Source organism: Myiozetetes cayanensis, unplaced genomic scaffold (genome assembly GCF_022539395.1).
Source record: "Myiozetetes cayanensis isolate MyiCay16 unplaced genomic scaffold, myiCay2020 scf3, whole genome shotgun sequence".
Taxonomy (NCBI): Eukaryota; Metazoa; Chordata; class Aves; order Passeriformes; family Tyrannidae; genus Myiozetetes; species Myiozetetes cayanensis.
Window position 1 is genome coordinate 69,041,682 of NW_026087521.1, and position 19,315 is coordinate 69,060,996.

At 38.5% G+C, this 19,315-nt stretch overlaps 1 protein-coding gene across 5 annotated transcripts in view; it reads left to right on the forward strand.

Moving 5' to 3' along the window:
- SHISAL1 (shisa like 1) overlaps positions 1 to 19,315 on the forward strand; it is a 160,883-nt gene that overhangs the window by 113,440 nt on the left and 28,128 nt on the right. For all 5 annotated transcript variants that reach the window (XM_050324949.1, XM_050324950.1, XM_050324951.1 and 2 more), the window contains 2 exons: positions 9,649 to 9,747; positions 14,433 to 14,646. In XM_050324949.1, the coding sequence (XP_050180906.1) occupies positions 9,681 to 9,747; positions 14,433 to 14,646 (281 nt within the window). In that variant the 5' untranslated portion in view covers positions 9,649 to 9,680. The remainder of the gene's footprint in view (positions 1 to 9,648; positions 9,748 to 14,432; positions 14,647 to 19,315) is intronic.

A 19,315-nucleotide genomic window follows, 5' to 3' on the forward strand; every position in this document is an offset into this window, starting at 1 on the left:
GGAGCAGTTGTGGTGTTGATGTGGGTCATAATTAAGTTCCCAGGTGCTATTGTAGTACCTGGAACACTGAGGATTCTGCTTTGTGTGTTTGATATATGTCTGCCCAGTAAGCAGAGATATAAATATTAAATACAAATATTTAGAATATGTTTATATTTGTACATTTGCATTTTGTATAAATTTATTTGTTGTTGTAAATATTCATATGCTATAAATAGATAATACAACTAAATATAAATAAATATTAAACAAAGGAAGCCACTTCTAAATTAACTGTGGTTTCAGTCTGCAGTTAATGCTTCTGGTGCATGGTTGTAATTTTGCTCAGCTCCACTGGGTTCAATGAGAAGGGGGCTTTGATGATCCATGGAAGGTCAACAAACAGAGTTTCTTGGAATTCTGTACAAGTCTTTTCATGGAGCTTCTCTCACACTTGCTTGTGCACAGCATAAAATCTCCACAAACCCCAGGCCAGGCATAAAATAAGCAGGTTTTGCATCTTGTAAAGGATGTGGAACGAAGTTTGGGGGGTGTGATGTCACCAGCAGCAGCACAGCTTTGTTTTACCTGGTTTTTGAGTTCCAAAAATGAAAAAAAAAAAAAAATCGTTGAAAGCCACTTTTCTGTAGCTCTGCATGCCTTTTCTCCTTCTGCTTGGCAACCTCCACACCTGCTGTTCTGACTACTAAAAATTGTCCTTTTTGTCCTGCAAGTATTTCTGCCTAAGGGGAGAGGACAAAGGGTTCACCAGCACTTTCCTTGGTTCTTCTGCCTTGTGACTTTCAACATTAGGTTCTTGTTAACAATTCAGTGTTCTTGGGGTTCCAGAATTAAGGGGTTTTGCTTAGAATGGCTGTGAGTTAGGATGGTTGCAGCAGTACAGGCATGTGCTGCTCTTAAAACCAGCTTTCTCGTGTAACTGTGAAGTGCATTTCCTCCTGCAGTGTGGGGCTGGTGTGTTCAAAGGCACAGGTGAAAGGAAGTTATTCCCACCTTCTTCAGTACATTTTCCCTTTCCAGCATTTGTTGGTTAAGGCTCCCACACAGTTTCCTTTCTCCTTGGCTGGTGCAGTGACAGCTCCTTACCCTGATCTGTCCTGCTTTAAGAACAGCCTTTATTTGTGATGCAACTGAGAAACATTTCAGTAGATGAAACATTTGAATTTACCATCACAGATGTTTTAAGGAGGGAGGGAAATTCTTTTGGAGCTGGACTTGATGATCCTTGTGGGTCCCTTTCTTCTCGATTCTGTGACTTCTCAGTTTACTCTGGTGGGTGTTTTTCCTCATTAATGACAGGGTGGGCAAGGTTTGAGACCAAAACATTTCCTGGAATCCAGAGAGTTATTTACCTCTTCAGGGAGCACTGATGGCTAGTTTCAGATTTCAAAAGTGAAGAAGTTTTGCCTTTTGAACAATTTTTTTCCGTCCCGTTACCACCAGCACCGCTCACGTGGTGCAGAATTTTGCCAGTTCACCTCAGGTACCTCCCTGGGCCATTTGATTTCTCCTGAGCCTTGTCCTTGCCAACACTCAGGGTGTATCAACACTATCAACAGCTGAGCTGGTTCTAGATTTAGCACTGGAAGGTACCTCTATTTCTTCCTGGGGTAGATGAGCCTGCACAGCTTTCAGTTCTCACTCAGACCTGCCTTGCTGTGCACGTTGAGATGTTTTCCTTAGAAAAATTGGAATAATGCTGCCAAAATCCTTGCAGTGCAGATCCATCTATGTCAGAGAAGCTACACATTGTGTTGGCATCATTAAATGGGCCTCATGAGGAGGGAAAAAAATAAGTGGTTCTGCTGGTTTAACCACAAGTGGCAGCGTTTTTTCCAGCACTGTTAGTCAGGGGTTGCACCCTTTCCTGATTCAGAGCCAACAAAATTAGCTGGGGTTCCCATTGGAATGTGCCCTGGGTTTCAAATATGCTGAATAACCCAGTGACATTTTTGAGCAGGAACACAAGTTATTTCAATACTTGATGACCACAGAAGGCAATTTTAGAGCCTTTCAGAAAGCTCTCGTGCTGTAAGACAGGCCGTGCTCGAGGTAATAGCTTTGCAAGGGTTGATGTCCAGTGGGTGGCCAGAGCTCAAATACTTGATACCTATACAGGGACTTGGAATGTTTAATGAGACTGTAAAGGAATGGAGTAATAATTTCTGTTTGTAAAAGGAAACATCTTCCTAAAGTTGATGGGAAGAAGAAAAAAAGTATTTATGAGAATTCTTGAATTCCTTTGAATTTGACGTATTTAAATTGATGTGTTTTTTTCTGAGCTGACTTTAAGTTTTGCTTGACTTATTCCTCATATTTTGTCAGTTTGGAACAAAATAGTGTTTTATAAACCCAGAGTGACAGAAGATTAGAAACCAGTGGGATTAGATGCCGATGCTGATTAATGATGATCAAGAATGTGAGAATGAAACAAAATTTGGGTGTCCCAGACTTTGCACAAGAAGGTTTATTTTTCAGAAGAGGCCCTTTTTGAAAGGAAAATGTGTCCAAAATGCTCCCACAGAGACTATAGGTAGTTCTTAATTTCTGTAGGTATACAGCTGATGACATATTGGTGAAACTCAAAATTTACTCACATTTTTCACTACATAAATTGCTGATATATTACTTTTTTTCTCAAATGGGTGATAAAAACACACAAGCCAGGTTTACTGCCCTGTTTGTAGGTACACAAATTCTCAGGTTTTAGAGCTCTGCTATAACGCAGAGATGGAGTTTTTTAAAACATGGCTGTTATAAAACCTCTAATGTTACCATCAAAACTAATTTTATTTCTCAATAACATCTTTAAAATTCCTTGGACAAACTATTTTAAATAAACTCATAGGTATTACATTATTAATTTAAGACTTTGAAATGGTAATATTTTAAATTAAAGTACATTTGCTCTGGTTCTATACTGAAAGTAGCTCAAAAAAACACAAGCAGAAGTTTCCTTAGAGAAGAGCTTTGCACTTCTTAAAACTGAAATGATAACTTGGTTAACAATAGGGATTTGTAATCCCTTAAAAATGTATCCTATCCTGCTCTTAAAAAATTATTACAAAGCTGTGTATGTTTCCTTGTCATTCCTCCCTCATGGGAGACCAAAAGCATTCATAGTTTCAGAGTTGAAATTCAGTTGTTTCAGGTTACTTTGTTCCATGAGGAGACCAGACTTGATAGTTTCATCTTACTGGATTTATTAATTCATTGATGAAGCTCTTGGTTCAGCTCACACAGGTAGATTTGTAGATTTTTGGTTGCACAAAACCACCTGTAGCTGAAGTTCTTTATCAGTGGCAGTAAATCATCCCAGCTGCAGCTGTTATTTTTACAAAGCTGACTGTCTCCCCAAAGTAATTTAGGTATTTTTCCCTAAAAAAATCTCATGTACACAGTGAAGGGCCGTTTGTCAGATGGACAACAATCTAAAATTCTCCTGACCTCCATCAGCAATAAATGTGGGAAATCAAACACTTATCCTACCAGATGCAAATACCTAATGAATCACAACAAGAATTCGGTTAGCTGGAGTTTATTTGCATTATGGTAATGTCTTTAATATCTGTAGCTGTGCTGTGGAGACAGTCTGACTGTCCACGACGAGTTTGTGCTATCATAGGGAAGTTCCTCATCAGTTAAATTTTGTGATGATAAGGTCTGAATGCACCACTGGTTCTCCAAAATTAATCCTCCTGTAATAAAGGGATCCTTGAACTTCTGTATCAGATTCTGCTGCTCATCGTACTCAGGGTAGGAACTGCTAAAATCCACTTCCAACTTGGATGCAGGTGAGGTGTCTCTGAGGATGTGAGTGTGGGACAGTCCCAGCAGCTCACTAAAGGTGTGGGTGAAAAGGGGAAGGGGTAAAAGAGGCAGGAGGTCTATCAGTGTCAGTCTGGACAGGTTTCTTGGCCTCATCCTATTAACAACAGCTTGAAGTTCACAGGATGATCTTCAGGCTGTACTTAAGAGCTTTATTTCATAGGATTCATGGGTGTTGTCTCTTCAGAGCTGTTCAGAGAACAGCTGTGGGAAACAGTAAACGTGGGGGTGTGAAATGAAACAAAGCAGTTCACATTTTCAGTTTTAAAATTTATAAAATAGAAGGGAAGAATTTCATGTCTGAGGTAGTAGTAATATAAATTTGCTCATCTCTAGCAGTACTAAAACCCTGACTGCAGATGCTTTATCTGTGGCTGTGTAGAGACTCACACATGCTTAACTTAAAGCACATGTGCAGTAAGATGTTTTGAAGGAAGAGATGCTGAGTAAAGTTAGTGCTTCATTAAAATTCAAAAGGTTTTCTATCACCAGTTCCTTTTCATAGGTTGTTTCAGTCGTTTCAAGCTGAAAACGGGTGTCTGTTTCTCATAAACGTTTTCTTGAGGTTATTGCAGTGTGAAACCACATGTTTTCTTAATAATCAGGTTTTCTTTCATGCCAGTCCTATTGCTTCCTTTGTAATAAGGCTGTAATTTCATTGTAATAGTGTCCATGAACACAGGCTGGGTGCATTTTTAAGCCTGCTTTAATGTGAGAAGTGAACAGAGCTGGACTAGGAGTTAGGTTTGGATCACAGCCTTTCCTTTTCTGCCTGATTTTTTGAACAGCTTTCTCAAACACTGTGACTGTGTCATTCATTCCCCCACTGCTGCCACAACCAACCAGTATTTTCTGTTGCCTCCAGATGAGCAAACAGGTTGAGAGGAGGCCACTTCCCTGCTGGTTTGACTCTCTTTGTCCCACAGGTGCAGGAAGTGCAGCAAAACTAAATACGTGTCTGTGGTTAGTGAGGGTGTTGTCCAGAAGGAGAGTGGGTAATAAGGGTCTGTGGCAACCAGAGCTTTCCTAAATATCATTTAATCTGTGAAAGATTACCATGGTCCCAAAAGACTGGAGGAAGAAATGGAAGGACTGCTGGACATGAATTATGTCCCATGTGGTGGTATGTTTTTACCTATATAGTTTTGTGTGTGTGTAGATGTTCCTCTCCTGGTGTAACAGGGAGGACCTGTCTATCTTTTGAGTCAGCTGTGAGGGTTAGCAGGAGCTCTGTGGTTATCTGCACCTTGCAATGCTGTGCTTTTATTTCCCTTGGAAGAGCTGGCAGCTGTTGGGATGTTTATTAGGACTTGGAGGGCACTAAGAAAATATAAACAACAGGAACCAAAATGACACTGAAGTTACAGGCACAGCCTTGCCATAAAGTGTAGAAGCAGATACAAGAGGAGGTATAGGAGGTGTAACAAGAGTGGTTTTTAAGGAAAGATTGCAAGAAGTATAAGTTTTTAGTCTTAAGAAAAGACTGAGTGAAGATATGATAGCACTTGTATGTGTTAATTAAAGATGGATGCGGAGGTGTAATAATGTATCTGGAGGTAACTCATTCTCCAGCTCCATGGGCTTGAATCAAGCAAAGGAACTGCAGTTTAGATGTGGGAAAACCTTTCTAGGTTGGAGAAACACTTTAGGGAATTGTCTGAGAAGGTTAGGAAAACACTTTGGTGGTGGACATTCTGTGAACTTGTGTTAAGAATGGTTTAGGTGTATCTAATCTATGGCAGGAAGATGGGTTAAATGATCTCTTGAATCACTCCATTTTCTGTCTCTACAAGAACAAACTTGTGAGGCAGTGCTGATGTATTTAGCAAATTCTCTTGCTAGCTCCCTTTGTTCTTTCTAACAATCAAAAAAAAAAAAAAGCAAAATGTGTATTGTTTTTCAAACATCTCTTCCAAACATGGCCTTTCTTCTCCTTCAGAGTCAGGGGAAAATAATTCCTACATCAAAATCTTACCTCATGAAATGGTTGTTTCTGTTGGCAGCTTTTCTTTCCAGTGATTCACTGATTCCCTTCAAGAAAAGACAGCTAGATAGAACTGCAGGGATAATCAAACCAGTGGATGTAGGAGCAGAGGAAGAGCTAAAATGTCACAGTGTGGAAGTGAGAAGTAAAATCTGCAGGATGATCTGCATGGTCTCTGCACCTAAAGGCCGTGGTGAGGAGGGAGGTTAAAGGCAAACCAGTTCAGTTTCTGTGCCGGGGGTGAGATCAGAAGTTGCAGTTCAGTCACAGGCTCTTCATCAGCAGAAACAAAAAGCCACCCACCTGCTCTGTCCCCCATTAGTTTCTGCTCTCCTTCATCATGATTTTACAGCACCTTTCCTTTGAGTGTTGCTCTCCTTGAACCTTTCATTGCTGCATCCTCTGCAAGGGAAAGCAATATTCTGAACATAATCCTTATTCCATGACAAGATAGCAAAAAAAATTAAAAAACCTGAGTGAGGACCTTTTCTTCTATTTCACAGTGGACACGTGTCAGCGTTTAACCCCATTTGGAAGCTAAGTACCATGTAGCTGCTTAAAAATAATAATAAAAAAATATTCAACTAGATTACCATGTTTCTACCCTCTCTGTTCCGTGGCCTAACATCAGGAAATACTTTGTATGGTCTAGGCTTTTCCTTTTACCATGTCACCAGTTCTCCTGCCCATCTCTTCCAGCTCTAAGATCTCAGAGACATCCTCGTGGTACTACACAAAATATGACTGCTTTAGCCAGACAGCAGCATGTAGAAAAACCCTCAGAATAGTCAACAAATGAACAGTTAGTTACATCCTAAAAATGCTCATATTCAGTGTAATGATCACAGAAAGAGCAGTTCTAAAATTGGAGCGTTTCCCTGCTGTCACAAATGTGGATAGCTGTGTATATGCATTTATTTACACAGATTCTCCTGGCCACTGGTGTGCAGGTCTCTTGTGTTCTAGTCCCTCCCTCTGATTTTCCAGCTGACATAAAACACAAGCATCCCATGATTTGGATTAAAATGCCAATTTCATTGTTGCCAGGTCTGTTGGACATAATTGAAATAAATCTTTTCCTCCTAGATTTTTACCTCCAGTACTGATTAAGAAATTCCCAGTAAGGCTGGATGTACTCAATTACTAACAAGATTGTGCCTTCCAAAAAATGTGCATCTGATTTCCAATCTGAGTTAGTCTTCCATAACTGATGTGCTTTTCTTCCTCGTTCTCACTGCCTGCTCAAATTCCATGCTACTAAGAGAGATATTTTACAGACATCTACTGTACTATAACTATCTTTAATCTGCTTTAATCAACAACCCTGAGAGAAACAAAGTTAACTTTACCATAAGCCCAGAGTGATACATATTAACTATATTGCTCTTCTTAATTATTTATTGATTGGATTCTGTATTAACAATTCCATTAAATTTCTCTAGATCCACATCACGCTTGTAATTAACCTGAATTATCTCATTTGCTTCTAAAAAGGTTCTTAGTTTTCTTCAAGTCCTTTGAAAGCTGCCATTGTTTCCCAGCTAACTGAAAAAATGATTTATATATTCCCCATCCAGCTCTGCTGAAATAACTGGATACAAATTACACGGATTTGCAACTATCAAATTAGGAACCATAGTATCAACTCATTAATGTCATCCTAAATTATTCTTGATATGGAAATATTTATTAGTCTCAGCTGTACCAAACATCTTTGTCTTCCCAGATACACAACAGGAGTGCTTATTGATCTCTTTTTAATGAACTGCTACAAAAGCCAAGATTTTCCTTAGTAATGAATCACTACCAGAATTCCTGCAGCTTTGGTTTACTCAGGAAAATATCATACCCTTTTAGCCCTATCAATATTGGCAATAGTGTGTTCTCTGTAGCTGATTTTCTTGGCCAAACTCCTGCATTCTCCACCTCTGGCTTATATTCAGTATTATTCTTTTTTTAATGCAATTCCAACTTTAAGTCTGCTCAGGGTTTTAATTAACACAATATTCCTTCCCAAGAAAAGGTGGCAGCTCTTTCAAACAGTATTAATGAGGAATATTTTTAACTAGTATTCATAGTTTATTGCACTATGAGTTTCTCCTCACAGTGTTATGGTTTCTAACTGTTTTTCCCTTGAAAACTTATTTTAAAGTTACAATACAGTGGTTTGGCCTGCACATAACAGTGCAAACTGCTGTGCTTTCTTGTACAAAAGTTTTTTGAGGTCTGTGATCTGTTGTTTTTCATATGCTAAGATGACTTTTTAGTGGATCTGCTTGTGCCACACACAGCATTTTGTGGGAGAAATCTTTGGCCTCTCAACACTTTGCACAGCTCTGTCTCCCCTCCATTATCCGTGTTGCTCAGGATTTAGTTACTCCTCATGTGTTAATTTTCACCCCCTCCCCTTCTGTTACATCAGGTGCAATTGTCTTGGTGTTTTAATCTGATTCAGTAGTAAACTATTAGTAAACTACATATTTATATAATCCAGCACTTTTTTCATAAACAGTTGGCAAAATGTGTCTCTCGAGCTGTCAGAAACAGTGGAATGTTTTGCATAAATTGCCATTTTCCTTCTTCTTTTTTTTTCTTTTTTTTAAAAAAAAACCAAAAACAAACCCAAAACAAAACAAAACCACCAAAAAACACAACACCTTAGAACAATGTTAACAACCCAAGAATTAGACTCACCACACCACCTTGCAGTAACACCACCTAGGCCATCTGGTGTGTAGCTCAAACTCCCAGTGTCCAAACCAATAAATTCCCTCTTTATTTTATATTTTATTTTTATTAATAATCACCTATTTATAAATAAAACAAATGGGTGATTAATAATATAATTAAAATAAATAGGTGATTAATAATATAAATAAAATATTTTATTTTAGATCTGTAGCCTGAGCTCCCAGTGTTCTTGTCCAAACCAATAAATTACCTCTTCGCTGTATGTTATACTATTAATTTTATTTCTATTATGAATCCCTATTTATTTATAAATTACCTATTTATTAATGCCGGTGTGAGGTCAGGATGAAGAGTGAGTCTGTATGAGCAGTGACAACATCTTCTCGTGTTGGTGGCAACACTTTGGGGCAGAGTCTCTGTAGGAGCTGTTCAATGTGCAGCAGGTGATGCTGAATTCACGTGGAACAAGATGTGTTTGGCCTCACCCAGTTGTGAGGATCCTTTTTTAGGATTATTAGGATTTTTGCCAGCCAGACCACACCGCTTCTCACCCTGCTCTCTAGGAAAACAAGAAATAACAATGGCATGAAATGCTGTGATTCTAATGAAAAGACTTTTTTTTTTTTTTTTTAATTTTCTTTTTGAAGTGTTTCCAACCATCTCAGTTGCTTGACCCACTTTCTGAGCGACTGCACCCTCTAATGGGGTAAAACAGATTGGCTTTCAAAGCAGCCAATTTATTTTTGTATTGTTTATGTGTTTCTAGTCCTTAGAGGCTTCAGACAACAGCCCATTCTTGTGACAGGGAAACAAGCACACTTTGGCTGAGTGTAGATTACAGGGGAGGTGTGAACATCCAATAAAGGCTTTGTGTGATTCATCTCCACTCTGGCTTAATGGAAAGTATGTAAACAGCTGTTTGTATTCGTGGTGAAAGGAGAAAAGAATTTTAATGAAATCACGGAAAGGAGAATTTATTTCACTTCTAAGTCCAGAAAAATTATATGGTTTGTTTGTTGTTTGGTTTTTTTTTACTGTGCAAAGCCATCTCATTTTACCAAAGCTTTGTGGGGAAGTAAAAGTTTGAACCATGAAAGTGAGATGAAACAGATACTTCACCATGATTTTTGCATCCTGTCAAACAGGTAATTCTCTAATGGACCAATGAAAGCCAACGATGACAAGTTGTGGTCGACAGTCCCTGAATGTGCTGATGGTTCTGCTCTCGTTACTCTTGTCAGCAGGTAACTTTGATACTTTGTCTTCTACTGATCTCTGTCCCAGGGAGAAAACAGTTGCAAATTAATATGGACTTCCTGCAAAACAGGGTCAGATGGATTGCTAATTGAATAATAAATAAACCACGGAATGGATTTGTGCAGAAATGTGTCAGCTTTTAGTTTGAGAATGAGTCAAGTGCTCTGATTACTTGTTGCATTTGTTCTTCAGGAGTTATTTATGAATTACTTAAAAAAAAATAATTTTAAAGGTTCTTAGTCCAAATAGATTTGATCCTACAGGTTTTTAACTTGCGTTTCAATGTCTTTTATCCTCCATTCTTGAAGCAGATTTTAATCTGAAGGGATTTTTTTTCTATCACTGCTCTTTTTCCCTTTTACCACATCCCATCCCTGACCACCATACTTACAACTTCACCAGGCATCATGTGCATTAAAGTATCCTTGTGTTCCAGTGAAAATTGTTACTGCTATGTCTCTGTAAGGACTTTAATATTCAGCATTGCATCTTTCCCAGTTAGTTCAAGCGTTTTGTTGCCCATTGCTTGTTTGCAGTGTTGAAGTTGATTCTTGCTAATGATAGTTTATTATTTAGCTATAAATGGCACAGTCCTTTTGCTAACAATGTTAGAATATTATCAACCAGACCCCTTCTCATCTGAAAACATTGTTTTCCTTCAGTCCTTCCAGTGATCATCTCTTTGTATGGCACTGCATCCCTAGTTATGTATCTGCCCTCCCTCCTCCTCTGGACTGGAATTGGACACAGGGGTTGTAGCAGCTTCTTTGTTGTTTTCTAGGTTAAAATAATTTCAAAAATCTCTTTCTGTGCTGCATGAGTGAAGTCAATTATAAAGAACACTTCAATGAAGTGATCAACCATCACAAAACTCCTCCAAAGCTGCTCCAGTCTCCTTGGTTGATTTTTCAGTTTTCATACCTTTGCCACTCTTTATAGGGGACTTCTAATAGAGACATCCTGAGATCCCACTTCTCCAACCTTTTTCCTCAAGGTGATATAAATATTTACCTGTGTTATAGTCACCTGTGTTGCAGCTAAATGGGACACTGTAATAACACCATGTGTGCAAATAGATATATTCAACCCCTGGTACAATAAACCTTTATTCCCTCAAACCCAAACATAAAGCCAGTGTTCTTATATATATATATATATAATTTTTTCCCCCTCAGAAGAAAACTATTGCCTCTGAAATACAATATGTTTATTTGAAACTAATTACATATAGCTTTCCTGACATAATTCATCTATTCACATTGATCGCTATTGGGTTTCTAAATGTGCATCTTATCTTCCTGTTGCTCCTTGGCTGTAGGTATTTTATTATCTGACATCCTCCAAACTCTGCTCCTTGGGGAATTTTGCTACTGACATCTGTAGGAAAGGGTTGAGGTCATTGCTAACTCACATACATTTTACAGGAGGAGATTTATTGTCATTTTGCAGCCAGCCAATGGAATTTTTTGGTTTATTTTTTGTTTCCCAAGACAGATCAGCTTCCATAAAAGAAAACTGCTGGCTTTGTGCAGTGAGAATGGCAGGGGTTAAAAAAAGGTTGCTACTCTCACTGGAGCCTCATGAACGTCATTTTCAACCTGAGCTGAAGTGCAAATCGAATGGCAAGGCTCCATTTGAGTTCCCCAGATTTACAGACTGTAAATTCAAGTCTTTGGCATCCCAAGATTCACACTGAAATCCGTAGCAAAGGCTGAAAACCCCGCTTAACAATTAGAAGCATAACTTCCACTGACTTCCACAAGTGGAACAGAAGTAAGGGCACAAGTGATAGAAAAGCCCCCAGAACAATGCTGATGCTTACTCATTTAATGCACTGAAATACATTTATAAAATCAGGGATGGCAGCAAGGTTTACATTAACAATCCCAAAATTGACAGATCATTTGCACATTGCAGTATTTTTAATTTGCAGTAGGAAATGAACGTCCACACAGCGAATTAACACGTGGTAAAATGCACACACAGGAATATTTCTGTGGATCCACACGGAAAGCTTGGAAAGACCAGCCCTTCTCAAAGTCTCAGGGCTTTAAAAATTTAGTAGCTAAATTTAAAATGTGATCAGTGTTGCCCAGATCTCTAACTGTGAACAGGTAGGGAAGGAGCAGTTTGTTGTATGCTGGCTTGTGTGACTTCAAGGCAGAGTAGATAAATCTTAAGATGAGTTGAAATCTTTGAAGCATGACAGAGTATCCTCTGGAAATCAGTAGGAACAGAGATGGGAGCATTTTTATCAGTTACTTGTTCAATAACAGGATGAGAATCTGCACAGGAGAGCTCCAGAAACAGCTGCTGTCTTTGCAAAAGACAACTTAAGAGCCTTCCAGGTCCAATGCTTTTAGCTGAAGTATTTCCATAGAAAAAAGGTTCTTCAATCCTCAGGATTTAAACAAAGTTATTTTCAGGAAAAAAACTTAAAAAAAAAAATCACACATTGTTTATTGGCTTTCTGATTCACAGAGAAGCAGAGACAGCAGGTGAACTTACAGAGATATTTACAATAAGTTGATAAAGTTCTTTCACTGTGCACCAGGTACTTGTTGATGTTGCTATGGGGTTTTTTCTTACTCATTTGTTCAATGACCCATGAATATTCTCACTTTCTGATTCCCTCACTGGTAGAGGGGGAGTGACAAGCAGCTGCCTACCAGGGTTAATCCACCACACACTGACTCCCAAGTTCAGAATGTAATTTAATCATCACATTATGCTCTTATTTGTGCATTTATTTTAATCACTGACACACATTTTACTATTTAAGGATGTGCTTAGGACTACATCTTATTACAGACACCCCTCCTCCTATGACCTGACGTTATCTTAATTCTCCCTTCAGTCTGTAATCATACTTCCCTCAGTTTTTATTCCCAAAGAAGTTTGTTTTCCTTTTTAAATGGGCAAAGGAACCATTTAAGGATCAGGGAACACTTCCACACATGCTGTTAGAAAAACACAGAGCAAGCTAAACTTCTGTGACAGGACCAGAGGCCAAATTCTGTACTGGTGACAGTGTCCTCACATCTGGAACACAACGTTTTTCCCAGGCAGGGCAAAATATGTAATTACCTTTCTCAGCATCTATGTTCCTTTAGAAATAGCACTTTCAGTTCCTGACTGAATTAATCTACAAAAGGGTCTCTTCTTTTGTTGAATGATGCCAGGTATGTACACACACACACATATATATAAATATTAAATGCTTAAAGGGGATGCTTTTTGACTCAGAGGGCAGTACAAGTTACCTTGCTTCAGTTTTGTTTTTTGTTCTAGGCTCCTCCCTATACGCAGAAATAAAGTTATCTGCACTGTCACAACCCTTAAAATGTATCTTGAATTTAATATATTTTATAAATTTGAGAAACAAAAGCATTAGGAATAGGCTTTTTTTAAAGCAAGATAGGAAGAAGTGAGGGTTAGGCAGGTAAGATGCAATTACAGATCAACAGGGAGTGTGGGATACAGCACAGCTAAGTTAAATCCATGCAGGTCATTATCTGTAACCTCTTGTGCTGGAAAACTAATGGAAAAATCATACACCAAATTACAAGGGCTTAATTCTTTCAGTCTGAAGTGAATATCCTTTGCTAACTGGTGAGACCTTATGAACTGCACTGCCCACAGCATGGCTGTGACTCTCTTCTCTGGTCAGGGGAAAAACATTTCACTGCTGAGAGTGTTCAGGCTCTTGACTTCTACATTTCCTCAGAGTTTAAGCCCTTTGGGGTGTCTGTATGGTAAATGTGCTATAAATGATGATATAAGGCCTAGTAACACAAATTATGAATGAATTAAAATGTTGGCATAATGTGGAACCCAATATTGTCTCTTCAAAGACTTTTCAGATCAACCAGGAGGTCTCATGTGGTTGCTTATGACCATTTTGGAAAGGAAATCCCTGTAGAGTTCCCCCCCCTAGTAAAAGTGATGGTGAAATCAGTGTGACAAACTGCTGTAAAAAAAAAAGTGTTCTCAGAGCTGTAATAAACTCTTTAGGTGAGAACTTATTAAAAGAGAAGTGTAAGAACTCCCAGGAATACCTGTACAGTTATTATTATTAGTTCTTCACAGGTATTTTACAGGTATTACAGTATTTTAAAGGTATTATTATTAGTTCTGTCTATTTGCAAATTCAGAGTTGTTCAGATTTGTTATGCTGGTTTTAATTACTGTTTCTGACAGAATAATCCTTATCAAAGAATGACCTTTACAACAGAGAAGATGTTTTCTGTCAGGAACGGTGACCGTAAACCAAGTGCCAGCAAACTTTTATTGCAGTTTCTATGCAGACCTTTTGTTTTTATTAAGTCATCCCAGGAGAATCAGACATGGGCATCATTGTGTGTTATGGATATCCCTATATTTAGAACAGCAATAGGAAAATGCTTCCCAAAATATTTTTGTGGCTCTAAGCACAGAGGGCACTTCTCCTCTTCCCTTAAACAATGCTAATCAGAAACAGCAAGATTCAAAATACAACAAGAGCCTAAACATTGTGGTCTTTAAGTACTAAATGTTGTGATGCTGAAAGTTCTGAGATATTAATGTTTTTCAGAAATCAGACCCCGACTGTTTAAACCTGAAAAGCTGTTATTGAGGACACCCAGAGGACACAAGTGACTCACAAAGCCGATGTTGTTCTTGGTTTTTACAGTGTTGTCTGCACATTTTCGGGTCTGCGAGCCGTACACCGACTACAAAGGTCGCTACCACTTCGGGTTTCACTGCCCCCGTCTCTCTGACAATAAATCCTACATCTTTTGCTGTCACCATAACAACACAGTGTTTAAATACTGCTGCAATGAGACAGAATTCCAAACTGTCATGCAGATGAACTTAACGGGGAGTGCAGATGGATACATGCATAAGTAAGTACATGAGTTTTACAGTTCTCCTCACCAAACTGGTCCTGATCTAATAACGTGGTCTCAGGTGTATTTAATAATGGGAGCAATTAGAATAATTGCATTTACAGAAAAACATTGCTGAAAAGTTTTTGCTTCCTTAAAAGACAGGATATTTCAGCTTTGCTTGCCCTGCTTTGACGTGGGCTGTAAACACTGCGAGCAGAGCATACATGTAAAAGTTGCATATAAATGTAACAGATATAAAGTTACATCTAAAAGTTACCAAAGCCTCTTCCCTGACCCTAATTTGGTCTGAACTATGTTTAAATGTGCATCAGTAAAAATAAACCCCAAAGCTGTTCATAGGGGAGAGAGAGGGAGTGAGTTGACATTTTCCCTATCAGCCCAAGTGCACTATTTTGAATCTGTGATGTTTTGAATATAAATCCCTTGTAACAAATCGCTGGCCTTGGGGAACAGAATGCATTTGCTCATATACCAGCATTGTGCGGTCTCCTTGCCTGTTACCTGGGATACTTCCATGTGCTGCTGGGGGCTGTCCTCCAAGATAAATGTCAGCACTCTTTTTTCTTTTAAGAACCGGTAAGTAGAAAAAGCAGATCTTTGGTACTGATTAGGTAATTGCAGGGACAAAACCTTCATTTGTGGTGGTCTGTTCCCTGTTTGGTGTTTGATATTCAGGCCACACTGATTTGCTGTGATTTCTTTGGGTGCCGAGGGCAGCTGTGATGTGGTGTAAACCCCCAAGTCAAATTCTGATTTATCTGCTTTCCCCCTGCCATTTTATTCTGGTGTTCAGGTCCTCCAGGGCAAGGAAGGGGCAGATCAAAGACAACTGGAATCCCAGGCTGGGGATTTTTGTTTACATCAGGGATTTTGGTGTTTTTCCTCTGCGGTGCAAAAGTCAGTCTGTGCGTTGACATTCCTTCCTATGGAAGCAGGTGCAGGGCTCCCGGGAGACTGTGGTGTTGGAATACCGATGCCTGTTGTAACTCCCTGAGTGCAGTGCAGCCCAGCTTGGAGTCAGCAAACCATTATCTTCCTTAAAAACCACATAGTGGCAGACAGAGCCAGAATGTGCTGTGTGCTCAGAGTGATGAAAAGAGCCACAGTCATCTCAGAGCTCGGGGTGTCACCGCCCAAACGCAGCTCAGACAAGTGCGAAGTCAGCACTTCAGGCTTTTCCCAATATCCCAGCAGATACTCATGGGCAGAGCTTACTAAGGGAAGGCTCTTCTGCTCTTCCTTCCTTCAACCTGAAGTGTGGAGGGCATGGTGTATTATATTAGTTTTCATTTAGATTAAAAAAAAACCACTACAAACCACAAAAAAACCCAAACTCATCTTACTCAGTTGTGATGGAGAAAGGTACCTCTCTATTTTTTCGGGCGTAAGATTCATGGTTGAGAAGCACCTGCAGTATATTTACCCTAAATGTCTTCAAAGTTTCCTTGGGACTTTTAGCTCTGTGTGATCTTTCACAAAGGTAGGTGAAATCACATTAAACACAATAAAAAGAATAAAAAGCTTCTGGAGATGCAGCTTAGACAAGTGCAAGAGTGAAACCAGAGTTGCCCTTTTGTAAATCCCTGAGACATCATTTCTGATAGACCTGTCAGGACCAGGAAAACGAAGAGCTGCTTCTTCCTACGTAAAACTCCACCACTATAGTGAGACTGAGCTCACTGATACGGGTGGAAAACTTCCTGGTAATTTTAGGAGGAGGAGAAAGGAGTGAATCCTACAGGCCTACATTTTAAAACACTGCAAAAAGCTTCTTACTTAATACACTCTGACTTGATTTAACATGTACAATGATTAAACTTTATTTGGATTCTAATACATCCAGGGTTCAGTTGACAAAGCTAACTCTTGCTTAGATCTAATTTCACACACCACTGAAAAAAATCCTGATGAAACCTCCTGTACTGTAGCAGGGGAGAATAATTTGGGATATGGGAATAGCAATGAACTGAAGAAAAAAAAAAAGGGATTATAGTTTTCAGGGAAGAGTGATTCAGTATTATTGCTTCGTTTATTTCAATATTATTATCTGGTTTATTTTTCCCCTTAGCCATTCTCGTGATCGTCAAAACAAATTTCTTGTTTCATAATACAGTTAAGGGAAGAAATCAGTGAAGTGACTTGTCATGGCACAGCTGAAAAGATGTGTTTGTCTTCTACAGTCACACAATACAACTAAAGCCACATTTATTTACAGTTTTCCATTACTATAACAAAAGATTTCTATGTTTTCTAAGTCTTTGCCATCATGCAGATTAATCAGTTTATAATATTTTTAATGTGAACAATTCTCTCAGTATTAAATATAGAAATACAAATGGTGTCTAACAGACAAGAAAAGTTCTGTGAGGCCTTAAAACCGTCTGAGAAGTTGCTTAACTGTTCTTAAAAATACATTCACTTGAATCTGGTTTTCATAGTCTCTCAGATTTTCTGTCATGCATGTTTTGGTGGATTATCAGTAGTGCTACTGTTCTAGGGGTCCTTAATCTGATACTGGAACTGTGTTATGGAAGTATGTAATGTATCCATGGTTTTTCTTTATCTGTTAGTCCAGAAAAAAACCACATTTAAAGTGTACATGCAGAAACCCACACTCGTTTCCTCAGTGCTAGAGGTACCAAGGTGTTTGCTAAGAAAGATATAAACTTGCATTTCTTTGGGGCAACACTCACTGTTACTACTGGGAGCAACAGCCCCATTTAAGGAGAACAGGGAAAGAAACATTTTCCATGACCATCTGCCCACATTTAAACTCTGCAGCTGCAGAATTCAGCTCACACTCGTTTTGATTTGTTGGTTTGGTTTTCAAACCTGAATTCCCACATGAATTATTCTCTGCTAATGTGCTGCACATAAAACCCAACAAAATCTACTAAAAAGACAGAGCCTGGTCATAACCAGCTCGTCATCTGCCTCAAAAAGTGAATTATTGGATGGGAGGAATCATACAGATAAAAATAATATTAAAAGGATGTGTCTTTTTATTTGTCTGTAGGGATGTTAGAGAAATCCAAGCAGGATTCTGTAGATGCTATAGGAGGAGAAGGATGGCAAAAGTATTTCTTGTTCTCAGAGAGCCCAGTTCAAGGCTCCCTGAAGTCAGAGCAAATCTTTCCATTTACACAAGTGGGCTCTGTATCGAGGTTATTCCATATATATTCTATGTATCAGCCTATTTCTGGAAAAGATGATTTAAAATAATGAGCTCCTAAGCTTTTCTGATAGGTCCATGAACTACCCTGTTTTTTCTCTTCTGTGTTTCTGGTCTTACTGTTCTTTTAAATAAGATTGTTCATTTTCTAATTAAGACATCATCTGCAGGACAGTTTCAATTTTTACTATAATTACTAGCCATTCAACAAAATTAACATTTTCTCCATCTTAATGGTTTGAGAAACAGAAAACACCAAGGAATGGAATTTCCCTCTGTGTACTTAAACCTACTACTTACTATTTTTGCCTGTGATTTTTCACAAGGCCCTTTTGATAGTGCTGTTGTCCCACTGTCTGTTATTTAAAATAAAGCAGCCTTTCGTTTTTGGGCTTGTGAGAAACAGATGTTATTTAGGAGGAGCAGATGAATATGATTAATGAACTGTTGCTTTAGCTCTAATTTTCACTAATCAAAATTTTGATGGGTGAAATTAAATATCTAAAACACACCCAAAAAATCATTTTGAGTTAACTGTAAGAAATGCTCCTGCCTCTTGAATTGCTGCCAAAAACAAAACAAAACAAAACAAAAGTTTTCTGGTATTTCCATTCTTACTATGGATCAAATGCAGTAGAGGCAAAGACTCTGGAGTTAAGGGTTTTCAGAAGCTTTATATTTTGTCTCCTTCCAATCCTCCAGGATATTTACTGCCTTTTTTTTTTTTAATTCTTAAATTTTAATGCTTAAATTTTAATTCTTTAATTTTTTTTTAATTTTTTTTTTTTAAATTCTAGTCTTGTGTAGTCCTAAAGTTACACAGGAAGGGACCCATTAACAGCTTGGACCCTCCTGTTGTTACTTACATTCCATTTGCTATGGAACCTTCTTTAATTTAAAGGTGTCACATCTGTGGAGTGGAAAAATCATTCCCTGGAGGAAGAATCAACCTCCTTAAACACTGAGACAGAAACTAGAATTCTGATTTCTTACCTTGATTTCTAGTTTCAAATCCTGATTTATTTTTTTTTTTCCTAAAGCATACACTGGGAGTCATTGAAATGGAAGGGGAAGTTTAAAGCAGAGACTTGAAATGTTTTAAACCAAAAGGCTGGGGACATGTTGGTTTTTTTTAAAAGTCAAAATATCTTTCTGGCTTGCACCTATAATATTCTCAGCCTTTTTATTTCTTGCAGCACTTCTGTTTTGATCGATGTTCTGATAAAATGCAGTTCCCTCAAAGTTCCTCTGAGTTTCTGTGAAAGGGGCCGTGGTTGAGTGTGTGTTCAGCTTTATTCTTGTGAGTTCAGGTCCCTGGAGATTGTGGGTTGCCCACCTGTTACTTTGATATAGTTTTTCTCTAAGACTGTCTTCCTAATGGCATTTTTTGCTAATGTCCCTTCAGCTTCCTCTTGTTTTTACAGTCTCTGGTACAGGTACTTACTTCCACATTAGCTCATGGGTCTAAATTAGCTTTTTTTGGTTTATACT